At 32.7% G+C, this 23,174-nt stretch overlaps 1 protein-coding gene across 4 annotated transcripts in view; it reads right to left on the bottom strand.

The window, feature by feature from the left end:
- Positions 1–10,225: 10,225 nt before the first annotated feature.
- LOC126739778 (putative polypeptide N-acetylgalactosaminyltransferase 9) overlaps positions 10,226–23,174 on the bottom strand; it is a 501,736-nt gene continuing 488,787 nt past the window's right edge. For all 4 annotated transcript variants that reach the window (XM_050445610.1, XM_050445594.1, XM_050445615.1 and 1 more), the window contains exon 11: positions 10,226–10,598. In XM_050445610.1, coding sequence (XP_050301567.1) covers positions 10,326–10,598 — 273 coding nt within the window. In that variant the 3' untranslated portion in view covers positions 10,226–10,325. The remainder of the gene's footprint in view (positions 10,599–23,174) is intronic.

Here is a 23,174-nt window from a genome sequence, read left to right as displayed (position 1 = left end):
CTTTATTTAATGCAATAACTAGATAATTTCTAAAATTGTCCGTTTCTGCGCAGATGCAATTGTGGAAAATAGGTATTTCTTCAATACTCGTTATATTTTATACTAAAACTAGGTATCTTTAGTTACCCAGTTATAGCAGCAAAATAAACACGGCATTTTGACGTATCCACTTATTGTTTCAGTCTTTGGTAAACAGAAAAGCAAAAAAAATATATTGGCAAAAATTTAAACTTACTATGGCTTCTAGATAAGATGTATATAGTATATTATACTATTTTAGATTTATACGATTTTATTTTATTTCAGATATGAATGCAATGCCTTCCACACATCAGGAGTAAGTCAGTACCATAGAGAAATGAATAATAAATGAATATTATACTTTTAATTACTCTATGGTCCGTACGCTGATTTAGCATCAGATAGATCAGATAGATAGATCATTTAGATCAGATAGCTGATATTGCATCAGATGCTGAGCCTTTTTCTCCCGAGGTTTCAGAGTATTCCCCCTCTTCAGAAAGTGATGACTCAGATGACGACTCAAATGATGACACTCCGTTAATAACAAAAAGGGAAAGGATAGCAAAGAAATAATAATTAGCAATTCAGTGTCATTAGCGGAACAAACAACACAGCCTGATGGAAGAATAAATCAAGAAGAGTTACTGTAAGTGTCCGATAACTTGCCGAAACAAATTTTATTTAAAATTTTCTAATGAAGAAAGACTTAATATCTTTAGAAGGTATTATAATTTGGAGACTTATGGAAGAAAGCGAGATTTCATTCATAGCAACACAGATAAATTGGAAAAGAAAACTGTATTAAGAGAAGGATCAAGACGAAATTATACGGTTCACTTTTACTTGCAAAACGAAAGTAACGCTAAAATCAAAGTTTGTAAGACTATATTTCTTAATACACTTGGAATACGAAAAGGTGTTATTGATATAGCAATGACAAAAAGGACTCAAGAAAATACTAGTGAGCCTGACAGAAGAGGTAAGCACATAAAAAGACAAACTGCAGAAAATATTTTAAATAGTGTCAGACGTCACATTGAAAGTTTTCCGGTTGTAGAATCACACTATTGTCGTTCAGATTCAAAAAGGAAATATCTGGATCCCTCTCTTAATATAAATTTAATGTACGAAATGCATACCAAGGAAAGATTGGAACAGAATTTGGAACTGGCTAAGCCACCTACATATCGGAAAATTTTTAATGAAGAATATAATTTAGGGTTTCACCATCCAAAAAAAGATCAATGTCGTACTTGTATGACTTACAAAACCTGTGTAAATAAGGATCAATTAGAAGAAAAGTACCAAAGTCACCTTTTAGCCAAAAATCAAGCACGACAGGAGAAAAGGAATGATAAGGATCGAGCGCAGGATGCAGTCGCAGGTCAACAATTTGTAAGCTGTAATTTTGATCTTCAGCAAGTTTTGTTAGCACCAACTGATCCAACAAATAATGCGCTATTTTATAAACAGCGTTTCAAGTCTTTCAATTTTACGATTTACAACGTGGCTTCACATAAAGGTGATTGTTTTGTTTGGTCTGAAATTTATGGCAAAAGAGGAAGTTGTGAAATTGCAACATGTTTATACAGGTATTTTCAGTCTCTTCCTGCCGAAATTAAACATATTTCATGCTTTAGCGACCGTTGTGGCGGTCAAAATCTAAATAAATTTACAGCAGGAATGTGTTTGACTGCAGTACAAGAATTACCTAATTTGCATACAATAGATTTAAAGTTTATGGTTGTTGGTCATAGTGAAATGGAGTGTGACTCCATGCATTCAGCAATAACAACAGGGCAGCAACGAGTGGGGAAAGTGAATTGGCCAGCGGACTGGAAGACAATTGCTCGCAGTGCAAGAAGAAAAGGCGACAGACCCTACGTTGTCCACGAAATGTCGCATCATGAATTCATAGATTGGAAATCTTACGTGGATAGTAACATGACAATCCGCAAAGAAGACTTAAAGGGTGAACCAGTTAGCTGGCAAAAAATCTGTTGGCTCCACTTTTCTAAAGAAAATTCATTCATAATAAAGTTTAAAGAGTCCTTCGAAGGAGAAGAGTTTAGAAGTCTTGATTGTACAAAACGAACAAGAACCAAGGGTGATTTGTTATTAGTAGAACGCAAGCCTTTATATGCGTCGATCTCACCAATATCAAAAGAAAAGTATGACGACTTGAATTCTCTATTCAAACAGGCTCCTCCAGCAATTGGGATAGAATATAAACCATTTTATGAAAATTTGCCACACAAAGGAGACCTAAAAAATAAAAAAAATAATTGCCAGGAGTCTGGATCTGAAAGTGATTAGCTTAAGTTGTTTATTTTTGTTGTTGATTTTAATATTTGGGATGTATTTTGTCAATTTATTAATAAATGACTTTAAATATTTTTATAAAATTGTTTTATTCACAACTAGATAACTAATTAAATCGGTAATTGGAATATCAAAAACACAAGTGGATAACTTGTTTATTCATGAACCAAAAAGAAATTTTGAGAGAAACACGTTTGGTTTCCATAAAGCATTCCATTTTCCACAACCAAATAATATGTTAACCAATAATACAAAAAAAAAACGAAAATTAAATAAAAAAATTTCCAAAAAATATTGCATTATTAAAAATGCACATTCCCAATAATGTCACTTTTTGAGATATCTAGTTGTAGTTCTAAGCCCACGATATACTGCAACATTTATTAAGATTAAGAGACAAGACTTAGAGATAATTAAGTCTAGGTGAAAAGTAAAGGATAAATAGCTATCGAGATCTTTTATTTGAGAAGCTAATCATAAAGCAGATCCTTTAAGATTATAAATTGAGTTTTTGAATTTTGGTGAAACCAAAGTTAAAAGGCCTAAGTCTGATTGAAATCTGCGCAGTCATGTTAAAAAATATGTCGTGTTGAAAGTTGAGAATTTTTTCAAATATTTTTCCAATCAGGGGCACTACATAAATTAGTCTGAAATTTATAACCTTGTTAAAATCCCCATTCTTTTTTAACGATGGTGGGAAAGTCTTTTCCAAAATGCAGTTATTAAATAATTTTGTTGGAGGTCTTATAAGTAAATCTTTAATTCTTTTAAGTATAGTTAAGTATAACTATATTCTATAATATAATTTACTATAAGTACAACAAAATTATATATTATTCATGAATTTTTTAATCCTATCACGAACTTCAATTTCTGAAATAGTAGAAAAATAAAATGAAGAAGAACTTATGTTACACAAAGTTAAGCTTTTCCCTCATTCAAATTAGCTATAGTTTAAACCATTTAATACTTGACTTGGGATATCTATTAATATTTATTTTAAAAGAAAAAGAGATATCCATTCCGTTTTTAAATAAATTTATAAAATATTGGCATTGTACATCAACATTCAAAGAATTATCATACAGAAACGTGTAGCTTGATCTCTCAGCAAATGAAAAAAGGTCAAATAGTCCTACGTCTTCTTCACTTAATTATATCTGCTTTCTCAAGTGTAGAATCTAATGTTATATATGTACTAATAAAATTATCGTGATCAGAAAGAGAGTTAGTAATGACCTCTGTAGTATATCCATTGTTTAGACTTTCAAAATATGGTCTTTGCCGTTATTTTTTCTGTTATTGTTTGTATTTGTTGGTGTAAAGCCAAATGACAATGACAATTCTTCCAATGATTCTAGGAGAAAATCAGTAAATATGTGTATAATATATTTATAAAACTGCTGATTGATGAAGTAGCCCTTCAAACTTGTCGTAGATAGTCACACTAGGCTTTCAAACATCTTAGGATCTTAAGGTTCGTATATGTTGACTTGAAATTTATCCCCGGTTTTCAAAATAGTCGTAATAAAGCTTGATTTCCAATACATTGGAAAAGTTCAGGTTTTTAGAAGTTACAAGTAATGCGAGGAAAGGAAAAATCGCGTATAAAATAGTGCTTATTAAGAAATCAAGGAAGGCCGTCAGAACCAAGTGTTTACATCTAGAGCAGATAACCTTCCATAAACTAAAAAGATAGATATAATCAACTGTGAAAGGCTAATGTTTCCTGGAGGCAACGAGTTTTGCAAAATATTGTCCTTCTAACTAGAAGAAATTAAGACATTTTAGAAAGATAAACGGCAAACAAATTTAAAATCTCTTCTTAGAGAAGAGAGCATTACTGATGGTATGTGACTTTTCTCCTTCTTGCAGTAAACAAACTTCCAAAATTTTTTCACATTATCCCTAAGGAAAGACTTACTTAAAGTTATAGTTTTGATAACTTTCTCTTTTTAGAGATTTACACCTTTATCTCAAAGTAGAAAATTCATTATGGTCTACATAAAGACCCGAGCTAAGATATATTTCACAACGTATCTTCGCCTATTCCTATATTCCAATATAGGAATTTTTAATAGGAATATACTAATACCAAATGCGCTGTGTTTGTGTACTGGTAAATCTAGGTTCGATTCCCGTTGATGATATTATTTTTTTCAATTTTTATTTCTGGTTTTTCCTATAATGAATAACCAAAACCGTCTAAACACTTTTACATCACTGTAGGGACAGATTTCTTCTTTTATGGTGCCATCCGCATTACGTTTATACAATTTAATTCCGCTTTAAAACACGTTAATTAATTTACATTGTAATGGCACAATAATTCGATATGCACAATACTTTCACCAATTCGATATGCTAAAAGATGATTTTTTTAAATAGGGTGGCCACAATCATACATTCCTAAATCTAAAACTATGTATATATCTATGTTTACCCTGCCGGATAAAAACATGTTTTTTTTTATATATATGTACATAAACACATTAAATTTAAGTACTCGCATAATATAATATACCAACAAAAAAAGTATTTACACAAGACCAGTCGTATATCATAATATATTTAAATTGGAATGTTTGAGCACGTAGATTATCGATTTTATCGTCTTATTAGGGATATGTGGCGCAATATGTTTAGGATACATTATTTATTGACAAATACTCTTATTATATACGTATTTGATTTAAAATTATGTATATAAAATCGACCTCTCTACATTCAGTTATCTTTAGGCCACATTATAAGGACCGTAATTTGGGACTAACTCTTTAAAATAATGTGTAAAAGAAAGATAGACTTACGTCAACATCTGATTTTTTTTCGTTCATATTCTCATAGTTTTATTAAATAAGAAATCCTATGTAACTTATTTCTATGTTACGCATTGATATTCACATAAATCGGTCTTTATCTTACACCGTCTTCTCTGTATGTCATAAAAATGTCTCTTGCTAAGTTATTGGGATGTACGGTCAACTAAAATTAAATTCTAATATTGCTGACAGTTCGGCCTATATCCAAGATTAAATGATGGATGTAAATAGTGCTAATGAAAATGATCACTTTCTATACAGATAACATATTCCTATTTCCAAAACGTTTGTACCACATAAACGGATATAACACACCTTTTAAAAAGATTAAAAGAAAAAGGATTAAGACCATAAAGCTCAAAACAAAATCATAATGAAAAAATAAAAATGAAAAACAAAATATGTTCAGGGTGGTACAGTTTCGAAAGCGGAAACTTGACAGACAGAAAACCTTAAAATAGTATTACTTAGCAATATACACAATATTAAAAAAATGCTTCGATTCAAAGATACAGGGTGTCAAAGCCTAAATTAAAAAAAATAAATTTGACTATATTTTCAAAACTACTTTAGCTTTGTAAGTAGGAGTCTATTCTTGAAGTGGAATGGCTCTAATATAGTGGGTTGCGAAGAGCGTAAAGACTTTTCTCTACAAATGAAAATGCCAATGTTTTTGTCAAGAGTTATGCATTTCGGTGAGTTCACTCATCATCATCATCATACTAGCTGTGATGTTTACATGTATTATTTACTGTGTATGTAAACATCACAGCTATGTAGTATAAGAGTCTGATGATCTGATGATATTTAAATAAAATTTGGAATAAGATTCATCTTTTTACGAAAAAAATATTATTTTGCTTTCACCAGTGGCGGGCGTAAGGAAAGATCTTCGCGCAATTTTATTTAAAAAAAAATGTGCGTCACCAATCGAGTTTACAACAGAAAAGATTATTACTGTCAGTGTTTTTGCATTTTATGATGACAGTTTTTTGAATGCTTGGTTATTTATTATCAAAATAATTATTATTAACACTGCGACTAAAGTTGTCTCTAATTAGGTATTAATCTAAACAATGTAGTCTTCTTACAACGAATACGCAGATATTTATTTTTGCTACGGATTTTGTGATGGAAAACATTAAGAGAATCCGATTTTTATCAGAATTTTTGGAATTTTGGCCTGCGTGGTAATAATGAACAAAATAGAAAACGTCGAACTACTAATCGTATACTTCATAGGCATGGATATCACCTACATCCGGTTCAGGATTTGCATCCCGGTGATGCCGAAAAAAGAATAATATTTTTCCACTGTTCAATGGAGAAAAATCCAAATTTTTTACATAAGGTTCTTTGGACGGATGAGTCTTTTTTTACGAGACGTAGGGTAACAAATTATCATAATATTCATATTTGGTCATATTAAAATCACACATAGAAATTCGGCCAGGATCAGTTCAAAATTAATTTTTGGTAAACGTGTGGTTGGGCGTTATTAATGGTAATGTTTATAGTCGATATTTCCTGCCTCTAAGATTGAACTTGGAACTGTTTGTAGGGTTTCTTAATAATCATCTGTATAGGTTTCCTTAGACGATTTACTCATTATAAAAGACTGACAAGATGTCAAAAATGTATTGAGCAATTTTTGTAATTTTAAATTTAATTTTCTTTCATTTTGTGATTGTTGTTAAAAGTTTTAATAATTTTTTTATTTTCGTTTTTTGTTTTTAATTTTTTTTGAGTCAGTACGTATTTTAATTTTTTTGTGTCAACGACAAGTCAAACAAAAAAAAAACAAACAGGCGATTTTTTGTTGTAAATTTAATAATTTTTTTCATTAAAATTGTGCGATAAAGATGTGTCCGTACTCACGCTATTGATTGAAGTAAAATAATATTTTTTTCATAAAAAGATGTGCCTTTGCTACCTATAGAGTAAGGGCGACAAATATGGAATAGTTGTAAACCAGAAAAGGCAGCAAGCGCCCTCTATTAATTGCACGTTGAAAGTGTCGAAGTGCATTCATCTAAGTTTTTTTTTTGATCGGTCCGTCTCTAGTTTGTTTTGTTGGCTCACCATGGACAGTCATTTTCTTTGCGGCATCATAAAAGTTTTGCAAATCTTGCTATTTCCATGTGTTAGCGATAAAATACTTATTTTTTATTTAAACTGTTGTGCATTTGTGACAGTTCAAACATCATAGTTTACAATAGTTTTTAGGTAAGTTTGTTTTTTAACATAGAAATATTTTTTAGAATATTATAGGATTAGGTTATGAGGGTCACTAATATGTAATTTTTTGAGCCACAAATATGGAATAGTATTCCATATTAGTATCCCATGTATTAAATCTTGTGCTTGTACTCTGCGTTAGAAACCTCAATTTTTATATAATGAAATAGAACTATGTGATTTTTTTTTAAATTTCAGTATGGCGTCAAAAGGTAGTCAAGTCAGTGTTAAGGAACAGAAAATGGGGTACCTGCAGGCAGCCAAAACTTACAATGTTCCCAGAAGAACCCTTTTTAGACACTGTCAGAAAGACGAAGATCCAGATATCTCTGCTGAAACAAAACTAGATCGACCAACAGTGCTTACAAAAGAACTAGAAGATGAACTTATAAGGTACTTACTTCATATGGAAAGTAAGCATTTTGGTTTAACCAGAAACGACATAAGGAATATGGCATATCAGCTTGCTATTAAAAATAATCTGCCAAATCCTTTTGGCAAAGAAACAGCTGGAAAAGGATGGCTTAGGCTGTTTATGAGACGGCACTCAGATACATTGTCATTTAGAAGACCTACAGGCACATCTTTTGCTAGAGCCAAGGGCTTTTCCAAAGATAACGTTCAGTCATTTTTTACTATCTTAACGAATAAATATGAAAAACATAACTATTCAGCAGAACGCATTTTCAACGTTGACGAGAGTGGTCTCTCTATAGTGCCTTCAAAGATGCCAGAAGTAATTGCACGTAAAGGTAAACGACAAATTGGTAACATGACTAGCCGCAGAACGAGGCTCACTAATTACAGTAGTATTTTATGAGTGCAGGGGCAATTTTGTTCCACCCTTAGTTATATTCCCCAGAAAAACTTAAGCTCGCAGCTTACAAAGGGGGCTCCACCTGGGACAAATTTTGAATGTTATCCATCAGGGTGGATACAAAATAACATTTTTACAAAATGGTTTGAACACTTTGAAGCGACTGTAAAGCCTACACCTGAATCTCTAGTTATGCTCCTATTAGACGGTCATAACTCGCATACTCGCAATATTGATGTCATTAATATGGCCAGAGAAAATAATGTAACGATTGTGTGCTTACCGCCACATTCAACACATAAACTTCAGCCCCTTGACAAATCTTTTATGGGATCATTCAAAGCTCATTACAGTGAGGAGATAAGAACGTGGGTATGACAAAATGCCAGACCAATAACTGCATTTGATGTGATGGAAATTTTCGGCAAGGCTTATTTAAGAGTTCAGCGTGGTGAGATTGCTGTTAATGGTTTTAAAGCCACCGGCATTTTTCCCCTTAATCCAAATATCTTTGATGAATCTGACTTTCTTGCATCCGAAACTATCGAAAAAAATGAAGTTGCTGCTGTTGTCCCTCTTCCAGTACCTCAAGATACTGAAAATCCGACGCCACCAACAAATATTGTAACTCCTGAGATGGTCTCGACTGTCCCAATCATTTGTAAAAAAACCAGCAAACAAGGACGAAAAGCAGGGAAAGCTGCCGTAATAACTGCGTCACCTTACAAAACAGAATTGGAATCATCCGCAAAAGCATCTGTTTTAACTAGATCAAAACTTCAAGTTAAAAAATTGGGCAGAGTAAAACAAGCTTGACTAATTCCGATACTCCCAGCACGTCAACAGCTATCTTATTAAGAAGTCAAGCTAAGCGTAAGACAAAAAATTTGGGATACAGTTCAGAAAAATCAAGTAGCTCTTCTGAAGAAGACTTTGTGGCAGATGATGACTCAGATGATTCATTATGTACTGGCGAAAATGGTGAAAAAGTTCCAGATATTTCTGATAATCCAGCTTGTTTTGTGGTGGAAAGTTTTTGGAAAACAAAAAATCCAAGAAACAGTGGATACAGTGCAAATTCTGCAACTCATGGTGTCATTTGCAATGTACCTCATATGTATCTGGCATTTATATTTGCGATTTCTGCCAATAGATTTAGTATTTTGTTTAGTTTTCTAAGTATTCCATATTTGTGACCCTATTTTTAAAAAAGGGAAATATTAATGTTTTCGTTTTTTTTATTACGATTTTTGAAACGTTTTTATTTTTCACAAATACAAGTTATAATAGCTTAATATAACATGTTTTTTAATTACTTTTAATATTTTTGTGTTAAAAAATAAAAAAGTTCTTATAATTTTGCAGTTTTAAAAAAAGTATTCCATATTTGTCGCCCTTACTCTACAAATGTACCAAATTCAATTAAGTATCCAAAGTAGTTTTGAAAATGTAATTCAATTTAAATATTTCAATTAACACCTTAATACCTTGTATTTTGGTAACGCAATATTTTTCGAGTATAGTTTACATTACACACTAATATTATTTTGAGGTTTTCTATTTGTCATTTAAGATGCAAATATATCATTTTTAATCATTAAAAATTTGTTTATTATAAATTTGTTTTGATCTTGTTAAAAGGTGTGTTATAGCCGATAACGCGACACAAATGTTTTAAATGTTTATGTTGTTGTTAAATGTGATGTGGTTAGAATTAGTAAATATCCTTGCCTCCACTATTTATATCCTTGACAATGGCCTAACATAGGCCAAAACCTTGGAAATATTAAAATTTAATACCCTGATCTTTACTTAACCCCACATCTAATAAACTTAAAAAGAGGTTTACACAATTTTTGAGCCACAAGAAATAATACATGTACATGAAAATGTTCGATTATGCCCTTGTATAAGTCGACGTTTTTACATTGACTCATCTTTAGGACACACTATGCCTGATCATTATTTTAGCCAGCTACAAAAGAAAAATTAAAAAAAAAACGATAAGTCACCTTCATTTAATAAATGTCTAATGGCCTTAAGCCAATAACGTCAACACTAAAAAAAATGGAAAAAAAAACAAATATTCGACCTATTACTTATCAATTCAACTTCGATTCGTCGTAATTCTCCATAAGCCATTGATGGTGTGTCAACTCCTTGTTGCACCTCTCCATCACAATCTTATTCCTGGCCATGTTGATGGCCATACACTTGTCACTACTGTTGTGCCGGATCAGCTTTGTATTCGGATCGTAGTGCCAAAGTTGGTTCCCTTTGCTTCCGTGGCACGGATACAGGATCACTTCCTGACCGCTATAGTCCACGCAGCTCTCGTCACGTCGGATTTCGCCGCCTTTACTGAACATCCAGAACTGAAAAATTGAAAAAGAGAATATAATAGAATTATTCAAATAAAGAGTGTAAAAATATCTTAGGAAACATTTTTACAAGGGGTTTGCTTCGAGAAGACTATTTCTTCTTCAATGATTTCGGTAAATAACGGTTTTGATACCTCAAGAAACTATCTGAGGTAAAGGCAATCTTGACAAACCAGGGTCTAAGAACCACCTCTTAGTTGGTGGTTCTGTCAGTGGAGTTGATGTCAAGTTTTAATGATCCATAATCAGTAACATCTGTTTGCTAAAGCAAAATGTATAAATAAGACAACCGGGGGTAATAAGGCCCACCAGATATTAAGGCCCAACGCTGGTTTGCCCGATGGAAAGCGCCTAAAATATTTATATCGCCATATGTTAATAATATTTGGTATTATTGTGGCCGGAAATGTAATTCTGTTCTATGGTTATGAGCCTCCTGGCTTGTTCTATGGTGTCACGTTTCGCTGTGCTATATTTTATAAGAATTTCGACCGGTAAGTTAGCAAATTAAATTGTTTTAATAATACGTAGATTTTTCATTATATATGCATGATAATCTATGTATCTGATAGTTTCATTTTATGCAGCGTTTCATTTTATGTTGGGTTTGTTTGTTGTTTCATAACCTCAAAATAAATTTTATTGTGCTACAGGTTATAAGGCCCGGGCCTTATTTTCTGCAAAGCATTGAAAAAAGGCTTGGGCTTTATTTTCTGCCGCCATGAATACACGTATTCATTAGATTTATTTATTCTTTTACAGAAGATGGATAAAAAAGGCAGAGGGATAAGGGCAAATTGGGATGAAGAGATGATGAGAGAGGCATTAAATTATATTAACGAGGAAAAATCTCAGCGCTGGGTGGAACAAAAGTGCGGAATACCCAGAAGAACACTTAGAAACCACATTAAATCACAAAGCGTGAAAAGAAAACTAGGTAGAAAAACAATTTTAACCGATAATGAAGAGACTGATCTTGAGAATAAAATAATTCGGCGAGCCGATAAAGGTTTTCCGCTTACACCAAAAGCATTAAGAAGGTCTGTGTTCTTGAAGGTCAGGTATGTTGAGCAAAAGAAAATTAAGCATTGCTTCAATCAGGAAAAACGTCTCGCTGGTAGGGAGTGGATAAGGACTTCTTTAAAAAATCATCCGAGAATATCAAAACGTCGATCTCAATTCATGAATCCAGCATGAGCCCAAAAATTAAATCGTTTTATAATCAAAAAACTAGGAGATTTGTTGGAGTGCACTCAGTTAAAAAATAAAGAACCAAAAATTTATAATATAGACGAGAAGGGTTGTCGCTTGACTCTTCACTACCAACACAACGTTCTAGCAGTCAAAGGAGCAAAACGAGTGCATTTCATTTCTCATGAACACGCCGAAAAACAACTACTGTCGCTTGCGCTAATGCTCTCAGACATGCCATACCGCCTGTCATTCTTTTTAAGGGCAAGAGAATGAAGCCAACCTACTCAGATGGCTTACCGGCTAGCTCAAAAGTTATGATGACTCCTAAAGGGAGCATGACGATAGAAACGTTTGATAAGTGGCTAGACCATTTCATTGAATACATGTCGCCTCCGCCAGTAATTTTAATTTTTGATGGGGTTAAATGCCATTTGGATATTAGCATTGCTGAGAAAGCAGAAGCTCATGACATTCACTTATATTGTCTGCCGAGTAACACCACCCATGAGCTTCAGCCGATGGACAAAGCTATATTTCGAGCATCTGAAGCTTATTGGGACGATGAATTATTAAAGTACTGGGATAAACATCCTACACGTGATTTAAACAGGGAAAGATTTTCTGAAGTTTTTACACCTACATGGCAGAAAGCAATGTCCATTGGAAATATTACAAGCGGCTTTCGAGCTACGAGGATATGCCCTTATGATAAGGATGTTCTTCCCATTGAAGCATTTGCCCCAAGTCTTGTAACTGAGAGACCTTACCAGGAGACGACCGCCGCCGCCGATGGTTCGGAATATGACTCAGATACCTTGTGGTGCTACCTTTATGTAAATTGTACAGTGAAAAGTGAAAAAGGGAAAGTAATTACTGTGCATAAAAACAGAGTACACAAATACTGTGCTAGTGAAAATTGACGTATTATGTATGTATATAAATCTAATGTCGCGACAAATTAAACAGAATTAGTATAGTAATATTATATGTTGACATATACTCACACATTGTAAATAACTTATTCGCAAACATCATTTTATAAAAGTATTTATCGTAGTAGTGTGACGTATAAGTGTAAGGATAATTATGGTAATAGTGATAATAATTTGTAAATATTTTAAGAGTAAGTCTTAAAATATTTTTTATCTAAAAAAAAAAAAAAAAAAAAAGGGGTAGGATAGACTAATAATTACGGTATTTCACAAAGCAACACAGCTTTCTCAAAATACGGGCAAATATTTTATTTAAAACGAATGTCTTTTATCTTTGCCCAAAATAAAAGCCATTCTTTTAAAAGGGGAAAGATGTGGTGCTACCTTTATGTAAACTATTTAGTATCAACAAATATAACCCAACGTCAAATCTAGGTCGCAACACTGATGTAGGTTAATAGATCAAGACCAATTAATATTATTGTTAACGAAATGTATATGTATTTTCTATCTGATCAATATAGTCGATTCTAAACCTGAGACGAGTCTACTTTCTTACAACCTGCCTTTAAGTGAATTGCGTAAAAAATTAATCCCTTTGAATAATTCCTTCGCGGAAGTGTTACCAACACCAGATCTAGTCAAAAAAAAATCTACTCCAAGACGTAAAGCTATAAATTACAAAGCAGTTGAAGTCAAGCGATCCGTATTTTTAAAGGAGGTGGAGTCTCAACAGTCTCAACAGTCGTCAGATATGAGACGATGTGCTTCTTGTGGTTTTTGGGTCCATGAGGATTGTGTTGGTTTGACTAAGGACGATACTGAAAATTTTTTGTGTCCAGGCTGTATGCTTTAAGTATTAGATTTATATTTAATACCATATTTTACCTATCTTTGATACTGTTTTTTTAGTGTGTAACATTTATTTTTTATTCTATACAGTATTTTGTTAAACTGTTATTTTTTTATTTCTCATTCAAATCTTATTATATGTCAATGCAGATATTAAGGCCCAAAAGGATATTTTTGATATTTATGTTTGAATATCATTATTTTAATATTTTATTTATTATTTTTTTAGTGTTGTTTAATCGTTTGACTTATTTTTTGTTCATTTAAATATATGGGCCTCATTATATGCACTTGCAGGCTTTAAGGCCCAGAAGACAATTTTTTTAATGTTCGCGTCTCGACTTATAAGTATGATTATTTTATGTTCAAACATTACCATTATGTTGTTTATACCCTTTTCTATTTTTTATAATAATAAAAGTTTTGAAAAAGTAAATTTCTCTCGTAGATATTAATTATAATTTTTTAGGTGGGCCTTATTACCCCCGGGTACCTTATTTAAAACTTGCTCCTCATATTTTAATGTTTTTTTTGGCGATTCTTGTCACCTGAATAAGTTTTGTGTCACACCGTGCAGTTTTTAGTGGATATTGTATGTATCCCGACCAAATTGTGGTTACGTTATCCAGCGCCCTAGGAACAAACTTAAAACCATTGTTCAAAAATTAACACCACAACAAACACAGTAAACTTACAAAAATCTTACTTATCGCCCTACGACTAACTCACCAGAATGGCAGCGTGCTTTAAATGCAATGATTCATTTACCGACAAGAATAAGAACGGATATGTTGACTGCAACGGGTCGATTATATGCCAAAATCGATACAATAGCTAACGCGGTGGTCCGAAGTTCAACTCAATGACCAGTCAAGTGAGTTACATCAGGTATCTATCTGTGAGTCCAAGACGACAAAAGCGTTACCCAAAGGGTAAACCGGAGTACCGTAAATACCCTTCCGGGCGAAATTACGGTTCCAAACAAGAGTACAACTGAGCTATACCGAAATTTCAAATCTAATTAAACCACTTTTATCCGCTATAAAGGGGTGTTCTAAAATTTCTTCTTTGACCGCCAAAACCTCACATGGAATGCTAAAGTAAATAAAAGACAAGTAGTGACAGAACAATCGTCAAATAGGGATGAACTGATTAGGTTGAGACTCAGTCTACTGTCACTTCGACGGTCAATCCAAAAATAAACAATGACCATGGCAGGTCTTGAAAGCTTGGGTGACTTATGGAACACTAAAAAGCGTCTACTCCTCGAAATTTAGTTGGCGCTAAGAACGCAAAACTACTTAAACTACCGCTTTTACCGAAGGTGCATGGACTGTCAAGCATCAAATTATATCGTATTAAATGCGGCCATTTTTCATAGTTCTTTTATCTTTAGCCTACAGAGGCTAATTTTATTATAATATTGAAATTTGATTATATATATTGCTTAGTTTATAATATTTACTATAGGAATTACTTCTAAATTGTGTAGGTAGTAATTCCTTGTTGAATTTATCACATTGTTTTTGATCTTTATACATTTACCATAACCTTTTGGACGATTGGATTTGGAAATTTGGACGAATTTTTAATTTTATTTAATGTTTAACAGTTTGTTATTTAATTGCTTACATAATTTATTGTATAGCTTGTGAATTGTTTGCTATAATCTCTTTTTATAATATAATTTTTTATTTGGTGAATATTTTTAGTCTAATTTCTGAAACCCAGACCTATGTATCTAGTAGGGAATGTATGGGTCGTTCAGAAATTATACTACGCAGATAGAAAAAGTAATAAACGGAGGAGTTTGTTTAATATGGAGAATAAAAAAGTCCCAATTTGACACTTTTTCAATTCAAATTTGGCGCCATAATCAAATTTTTTCCCGTCATTGTGATGTCACAAATTTATTTTCGTTTCCTGTTAGTACTACTCTTCATATTTTGCGTGTCTTATCCTTCGTTTTCTTTATTCCATTACGTCGGATGAGCGTTGACGAGTGTTGGTTGATTTTTGTCATCTTGCTATTTGAACATTTCTTGTCTGAGAGATCAATTGGAAGATCATCTTTAATATTGTGGATATTTATTGACGTCTCGAAGGCTTGAAAACAAGATAAAAATATGGTACTTTTAAAATAGGGAAAATACCATGGACAGAACTTACCATCATTTGGGCTGTGCTCTTTTGTTTCCATTCAAGTAGAGCGAATTGGGAATTCTTATTTTTCGCATGGAATCGTGGCTTTCCACAGAAGGAATTGTTATTTAAAATAAACAGCCATGGTCTATAGATTAATACTACTTAGATGGGAAAGTACTATAAGAGCCTAAAGAACACTGAAACGTCGATGAATGTTGCGCCCTCTGAATTTCGAAGAGTAGTACTAACAGGAAACGAAATTCAAATTTGGCGCCATAATCAATTTTTTTCCCGCCATTATGACGTCACAAATTGATTATATAGTCAGTGAAGTTTTAACTCATACAGAGCAAGAAAAAATCGGATGATAGCAACGTTAACTAGGAGTCCGATTGCCCGAGGTGCTTGAACGTCAAAAACGCATCAATAAGGTTATACTATTTAACATGAACTTCTTGCCCAACGAGTCTGAAGCTACTCAACTATCTAACTTATTAAGCGAAGTTACTCATAAACAAATGCATGTTACCGAACTAATCAAGCTGGATAAAGCTAATAGTAATGGGCGTAAGTACATTAAGGTAGTGTTATCCAGTCATTTTAAAGTTTAAAATTTCTTAAAAAGTCGGAAGAAATTTGGTTCTATTAGAAGAGTCGATATGTCGAATCCCAGTTGCCAAAAGTAGTGATTAGCAGTCCTGCCCAAAGGAGTAATCTCCGAAAAGCCACACATGATTTGGAATAGCGGCCATCCAATGGTGAAGTAAATTTAATAATTAAATATGAGCATGTTACATTCTATGTTGCTATAAAATCTAAATAATCCCACTACATCATCTTATTTACCACTATATTATCAAAACGTCATTTTAGACTCTCAGCTTTTTCCTAAAGCATATACTGTATTAAGAGCTGACAGACAGCTAAGGAGAGTAAAGAGTGAGTCTAGGGTGGCCTGAATTTTTTTTTTGAAAATCAAAACCAAGTAGCTACCAAAAGTTTCCTACTGACCAAAAATAAAGTTCCCCAAAAGATGAGAAAAAATTAAAATATTTAGGCCGGGCTCCAGAGGGGGTAAATATTAAAAAAAAATAGAATTTTTTTTTATTATTTTTATCTGAGTAGACTCTAAACAATAATATACAACCCCACAAGTGTGTAAAAATTGGTCAAAAAAAATTAAGGTTAAACCGGGCCCCGAACGCACAACCTTCTCGTAATACAATATATTCTTTTTTAATACAACGCCGCTGCTAACATACTAATGCGCATGATGCTTATTGCTTACTTCATGCAAACGAGTTGCCGTTAAGGCATTTGTTACAAAAAATGGACGGCCACACGAAGGAACCATATAAATATTAAGGACCTATTGGGAGCCTTCTAGACAACTGCGAAAAAACTCCTGTTGTGGAGTTTATTGTGGTTAATACTGACTTACCAGAAATTAATGCCAAAGAGCTCAGTACTGATCAGCAATATTTGTATTTAATGTGTCAAGCCATTAAAAATGGAAATTGCTCCAAACAATTACCTGAACGGAATCCTGGTAAGTTAGCCCATTCCAGATGGTTAACAACAGCAAACAGAATTCTTCGTTTATATGTTGGCACAAAGGATCCATCAGAGAACTTTAAAGTTATAGTAAACTTTATAATGAAACTTTACGCACCAATGTGGTTTAAAATAAAGACCAAGCCGCTCTTACAAGATGGTGCTAGACACTTGTGGGAGATGATTAAAATATCTAGGCAGTTTCCAGAAGCTATCAGAAATATTATCGATAAAGTGATAGAAGGGAATTCGTATTTTGCGCATCCTGAAAATTTACTGGTTTCAATGTTAACAGACCCTCGAGAGTATATAAGGAAACTAGCAGTTATTCGAATAAGGAAAGCCAGAACGCAAATAATAACGGAACCTAGAGTTTTCAAAACTCCAAAACTAAATTTCGAGGCGGATGACTAAATAGATATTATTGATTGGCAGAGCATACATTTAACCGAACCTCCAATTACCAAATTATTTTCAATTAAATAATTAGCGGAGCAGATTTATCAACAGAAGATGAATGTTGGCGATTATCCTTGTCACACTCAGGCAGTCGAAAGGTGTGTTAAGCTTATAACAGAGGCGTCTTTAAAATTATGCGGAAGTGTAGCAAGAGATGTATATATTGGCGCAAAAATTGATGCAAGGTTAGATTTACCTACTTTTGAAAACAAAGCTCAATACTTTGCTGCAGCAAAAGATTAATCTTTGTTCAGAATGGGGAGGGTGGGTGGTTGGAACTCGATGTGCAGCCACCTCCACGTGGCGAGTTCTGGGCTGGTTTAGTGTTTATATTTAATTGTTGTTAATTTATATTGTAATACATAAATCATACAACTAAATATTCGCTAATCGCCCACCCGACAGCATTTTATACATAAACACCAAGTCAGGCGAAGAGCTGCATAAAACTTTTTAGTTTTATTAAAGCTTGGGGCCTGGTGGAAAATAAAATTATTGTCTTGATTTTTTATATACATTTTTTCGCTACTCAGATTAATTTTCTTTTTTTTTCTTTTTTTTTTTTTTGAATATTAAGGGTTTTTGGGGCCCGATTAATTTTTTTTTAATCTGCCATCTTTTGTATAATCATTAATGTTCGCCTGTTAGACATTTTCTACATTACTCACTTGCGATATTAAAAAAAAAAAAAATTTCCATTTTTCGGCCCGCCCCTAGTAGAAGCCTCGCGTGGAGGCTGGTTCTTGGTAGAGACCTCTGAATACGTTGAATCGGAGAAAGTTGATCTTAGGATCATATATAAATTGTTACCATCTATAGATATCGTAGGTTGTAAGATTACTTTTAACCATTTTGTACTTTATCTACTTTAAACTGTCTAGAGGACAGCTATTAAATAAATTCTCTGAAATTCTTGGACTTACAGTACAACCATGTTCCTGTAAAGTAACATTTTATAATATTAAAATCTACAAGCAATTAAAGTTGATTTTATTTTTTTCTAGGCAGTTTACTTCATAAATTTACTTAACTAAGCAGTTAAGGTCATAAATTTATAATCTCCAAGGATATAAAGTTAATTTTCATTTCTTTTCAAGGTATGTTTTATCAATATTACAGGCAGTAAAAAAATTTAGACAGTTGAAGTTATATTTTATCCCGATTTGAGGAAACTAAAGTCAAAAATTCATAATCCAAGAAGTCATTTTGATATTTTTTCCAGGCCGTTTATCACGTGGTTTAAGATAATTTTTATTTTTTTAATACAATTTTTTTTCATAGTCACATTCCTAGAATAGCCAAGAGTAGTACAAATTATGACAAATGAAATTCAGGGAATCTTCCAATAAGGTGTTCTGGACACAGCTTAATATGTTTTCTCTAAATGTTCGTGGAATCTTCTTAAAACATGTCAGTAAAACGTTATTTAACTACTTGAGCCCTTAAGGAAAAATAAAACTTCCAAATAATTGAACCCCTCCCGATATCCTGAGGGCTTATCGGATGCATCTATACACGATTGGGGGTGCATCATATACGATACAGGATGACAACATTTACCAGTTAAATGGATTATCGTTGATCAGTATCCCGTTAATGAATAGGCAATTAAGTGCAATCAGGTTAATAATTTATAGCGGTAGAGTGACATGGCGTCCCATTCGATCTATACACACGATAACCTTATATTGTACACCTCCCCAGTTTATCATAATTAGATGAGAATTCCCGGTTTAGTAAATTTGTGAAATATCTGTAACGTTCGCGACATCTTTCTATGCTTATTTACGCATTATACTTGCAAATGTTCGATAAGTAGAACAGTTTCCTCCTCCCCGGGGATTTCTTTATGTTTCCGATTGTGCTATGCCAAATCGAATGCTCCCGGGGATCGCTACACCACTCTTCCCGAGGGGCGAAAGATGTATATGTATGCCCCGATATAGATTCTACTTTTCCTTTGAAATGGTTGGGTTCTTTGTGCTTCTTAAGGTACAAAAAAGGGGCTTAAGGATGGACTTTTTGGGGTAAAAGGCCTTTGGGGCGTTTTCTGGGTTAATAGTTATATACAGATGTTCATGGAATACCATTCTTTTTTTTGTAAATAAGAGTAGTCCGAGTAGTCTCGTTAGACTCAATCAACTTGGATATGCTCAATTTAACATTTCTGATTTTTTTAATTGTATTACTTAACAGCATTTATAGAGAACATTCCTGGTTTCTCCTCTACTAAGATAAAATATCTCAGGTTTTTAATAAAAATATTTCTAATATTATTTGTGAATAACAGTTGGTTACGTTGTTATAAAAAACGCGTGTTTGCGTAGTTATTAAGTAGTTTTTTTTTGTTAAAAAAACACTAAATTATTAAAATTTATAATTATTATTTCCATTCTATAAGGGTCTTCTCGCACAAGCGGTTTTGTAATCAAGAGATGATCCTATTTAGTCAAATTATTTTTTAATTTAATTTTTATTTTATATCGTCACTTTTAAATTTACGCATGAGGCATTCTTGCTGTTTTTATTTTATCAGACTTTAAAAGAGAATGATAACCTTGAAAATCAAGTCCTTAGACAACACATTTTGATGCAAGTAAATTTGAAAATTCAATGAGGTTATGATCCGTAACTTTACTTAAAATTTTGTCCAGGAGAAAATTAAACAAAAGGGTGCTAAGGTTGTCACCCTGTTTAATTCCTTTCGGTATCGGAATGTTTTCAGTGAATTGATCTCATGCTATATATCTTATTTCATTATTAATTTATTTATTTTTAAACTCTACAGACATATGTCCATTTACAAATTAGGAGGATTTTACAAAGGAGGTTTATACGTGCACATTCCACAATCAGCACTATACAATTTTTCGTTTATAAGCTGGTACATAAAAATTTAATAAGACTGGTTTAAACCCTGATTGGAACCTTTTTGTTTCATAAGAATACTGCTTAAGATTTTTTAAATTTTAGACTTTAAAAGGGAAGGGTCACCCTAAAAATCAAGTCTTGATGCAAAATATTTTGACAATTGTTAAGTGGAATAGTTTAAACCGTGAACAACATTTTTAAAGAATTTTCTTTCGGATAATCTGCTTTTTGTTGCATTACAATAATCTTAATAGTTGTTCAGAATTCAGACTTGAAAAGAGAATGGCCACCTCGAATATCAAGTATTTGGAAGACACAATTTCGATGCAAAATATTTTGACAAAATGTTAATTGGAATAGTTTAAACCGTGAACAACATTTGTAGAGAATTTTCTTTCGGATAATCTGTATTTCGTTGTATTAGAACAATCTTAATGGTTTTTCAGATTTGAGACTTTAAAAGGGAATGGCCACCTTGAAAATCAAGTCGTTGGACGACATCATTTCGATGCAAAATATTTTGACAATTGTTAATTGGAATAATTTAAACCTATGAACTACATTTTTATAGAATTTTCTTTCGAATATTCTGCTTTTTTTGTATTAGAACAATCTTAATGGTTTTTCAGATTTGAGACTTTAGAAGGGAATATATGCCGTGAAAATCAAGTCCTTAGAGGACACAATTTCGATGCCAAATATTTAGAAAATTATTAATTGGACTAGTTTAAATCCTGAACAACATTTATAGAGCATATTATTCTGAATATTCTACTTTTTTTTGTTTCATATGAATGGTGCCAATGGTTTTTCAGATTTGTGACTTTAAAAGGAAGTGGCCCCTTAAAAATCAATGAAGTAGATGTAAAATATTTTGAAAATTGTTAATTGGACTAATTTAAACCCTGAACAACATTCGTAGTTTTTTGTTCTTGTCAATAATCTACTTTTTATTTCATGATAATAGTTCTAATGCTTCTTCAGATTTGGACTTTAATAGGGAGTCGACACCTTGAAATCAACTATATATACTTGCACAATACAACGTAAATGTATTTGAAAATGGTTAACTGAACTAGTTTAAACCCCGTAAAATATTAGAAGAAATTCTTTTGGATAATCTGCTTTTTGTTTCATGAGAATAGTGCTAATGGTCTTTCACATTTGGGATTTTATAAAGAAATGGGCACTTTGAATATCAAGTTCTAGGACGACAAAATTTCGACGCAAAATATTTTGAAAATTGTTAATTGGATTGATTTTAACCCTGAACAATATTTGCAGAGAACATTTTTTGGAATATTCAGCTTTTTGTTTTATGAGTTTAGTGCTAATGGTTTTTCAGATTTGACACACGACCTAAAAAGGAGTGGTCCTTTGAAAATCAAGTCCTTGGACGATACAATTTTGATATAAAATATAATAAAAATTGTTAATTGGACCGATTCAAACCTTGGATTTGGGATCGATTTGGGACTAAAATGGACTTATCATATTGAAAATTAAAACGTTGGACAATTGTTAATTAGACTCGTTTAAACCCTGTATAAAATTTGTAGAGAATAATGTTTTGAATATTTTGCTTTTTATTTCATATATAAAGATATACTTTCAGATTTTAACCCCTCAAGTAAAGTCAAAAGCTTTCATTTTCTAAAAGCTCTTTAGTCATTCGAGATTTTCTTGCAAGCAGTTGGTTATTGCGCACAATAACAACTTTCTTTAGAGATTTATACCGCCACAAAAATAGAAATGTAATTGGTCAAATTACTCATTCTAGTATCGTATAAATACCATATATGAGACAATCGTAATAAATATATGATCATAACGAAATACCTTTAAGGCATTTCCAACTAGTAACAGCTTTTTCCCGGCCAGATAAAACTGAAATTGAAGCGCCGCGTATGAACAACTCCGCCGCCGTTTCGCTGACAAGAAAAATAACAGAAATCCTTTAAAATGATGTCGGTGCAGCCCTTGTGAGCCCCCCCCAACCCCATCCCCATTTCGCCTTCGGCAATATTACAAGCTGATGCCAACCTGAACCAAAACGCGCAATAAAATGATTGTTTCTTCCCTATATGTGTTGAAAGGACGCGAAACGAAGATTCTATAATAGAAAAGTTATTAATTTAAAAATGCAATTGTGACATCGTATTCGATTTCAGGTCACTCTCGAGCTCCTTGCTGCCATTTAAAGTAATCTTTATCAGGCAGTTGAACTCGTGGTTTATTTCTTCTAGACATAGCAATTTTATAAACAATACAAGAAGAATCGCGCACGATACTTCATTAGAGTAAAGGTACTTATCTAATAAAAAGCATTTTTATGGAAATTAAATATTTTATAGTTATTATACATTTCTTATCAAGTTTTTATTATTCTACCTTTATGACATGACGACGGTTGTCACTTGATATGATGTTATGACAATATCGGTATTTACTTGTGAAAAGATCAACATAAATCGCCTTTTTCTCATGGTGTAGCATATACGGCACAAGTTTTTACTATTGTAACAGTTCACAAAAACACTTAAATGACTCAATGACTGAACCT

Source organism: Anthonomus grandis, chromosome 1 (genome assembly GCF_022605725.1).
Source record: "Anthonomus grandis grandis chromosome 1, icAntGran1.3, whole genome shotgun sequence".
Taxonomy (NCBI): domain Eukaryota; kingdom Metazoa; phylum Arthropoda; class Insecta; order Coleoptera; family Curculionidae; genus Anthonomus; species Anthonomus grandis.
This window is presented reverse-complemented; position numbering and strand designations above follow the sequence as displayed.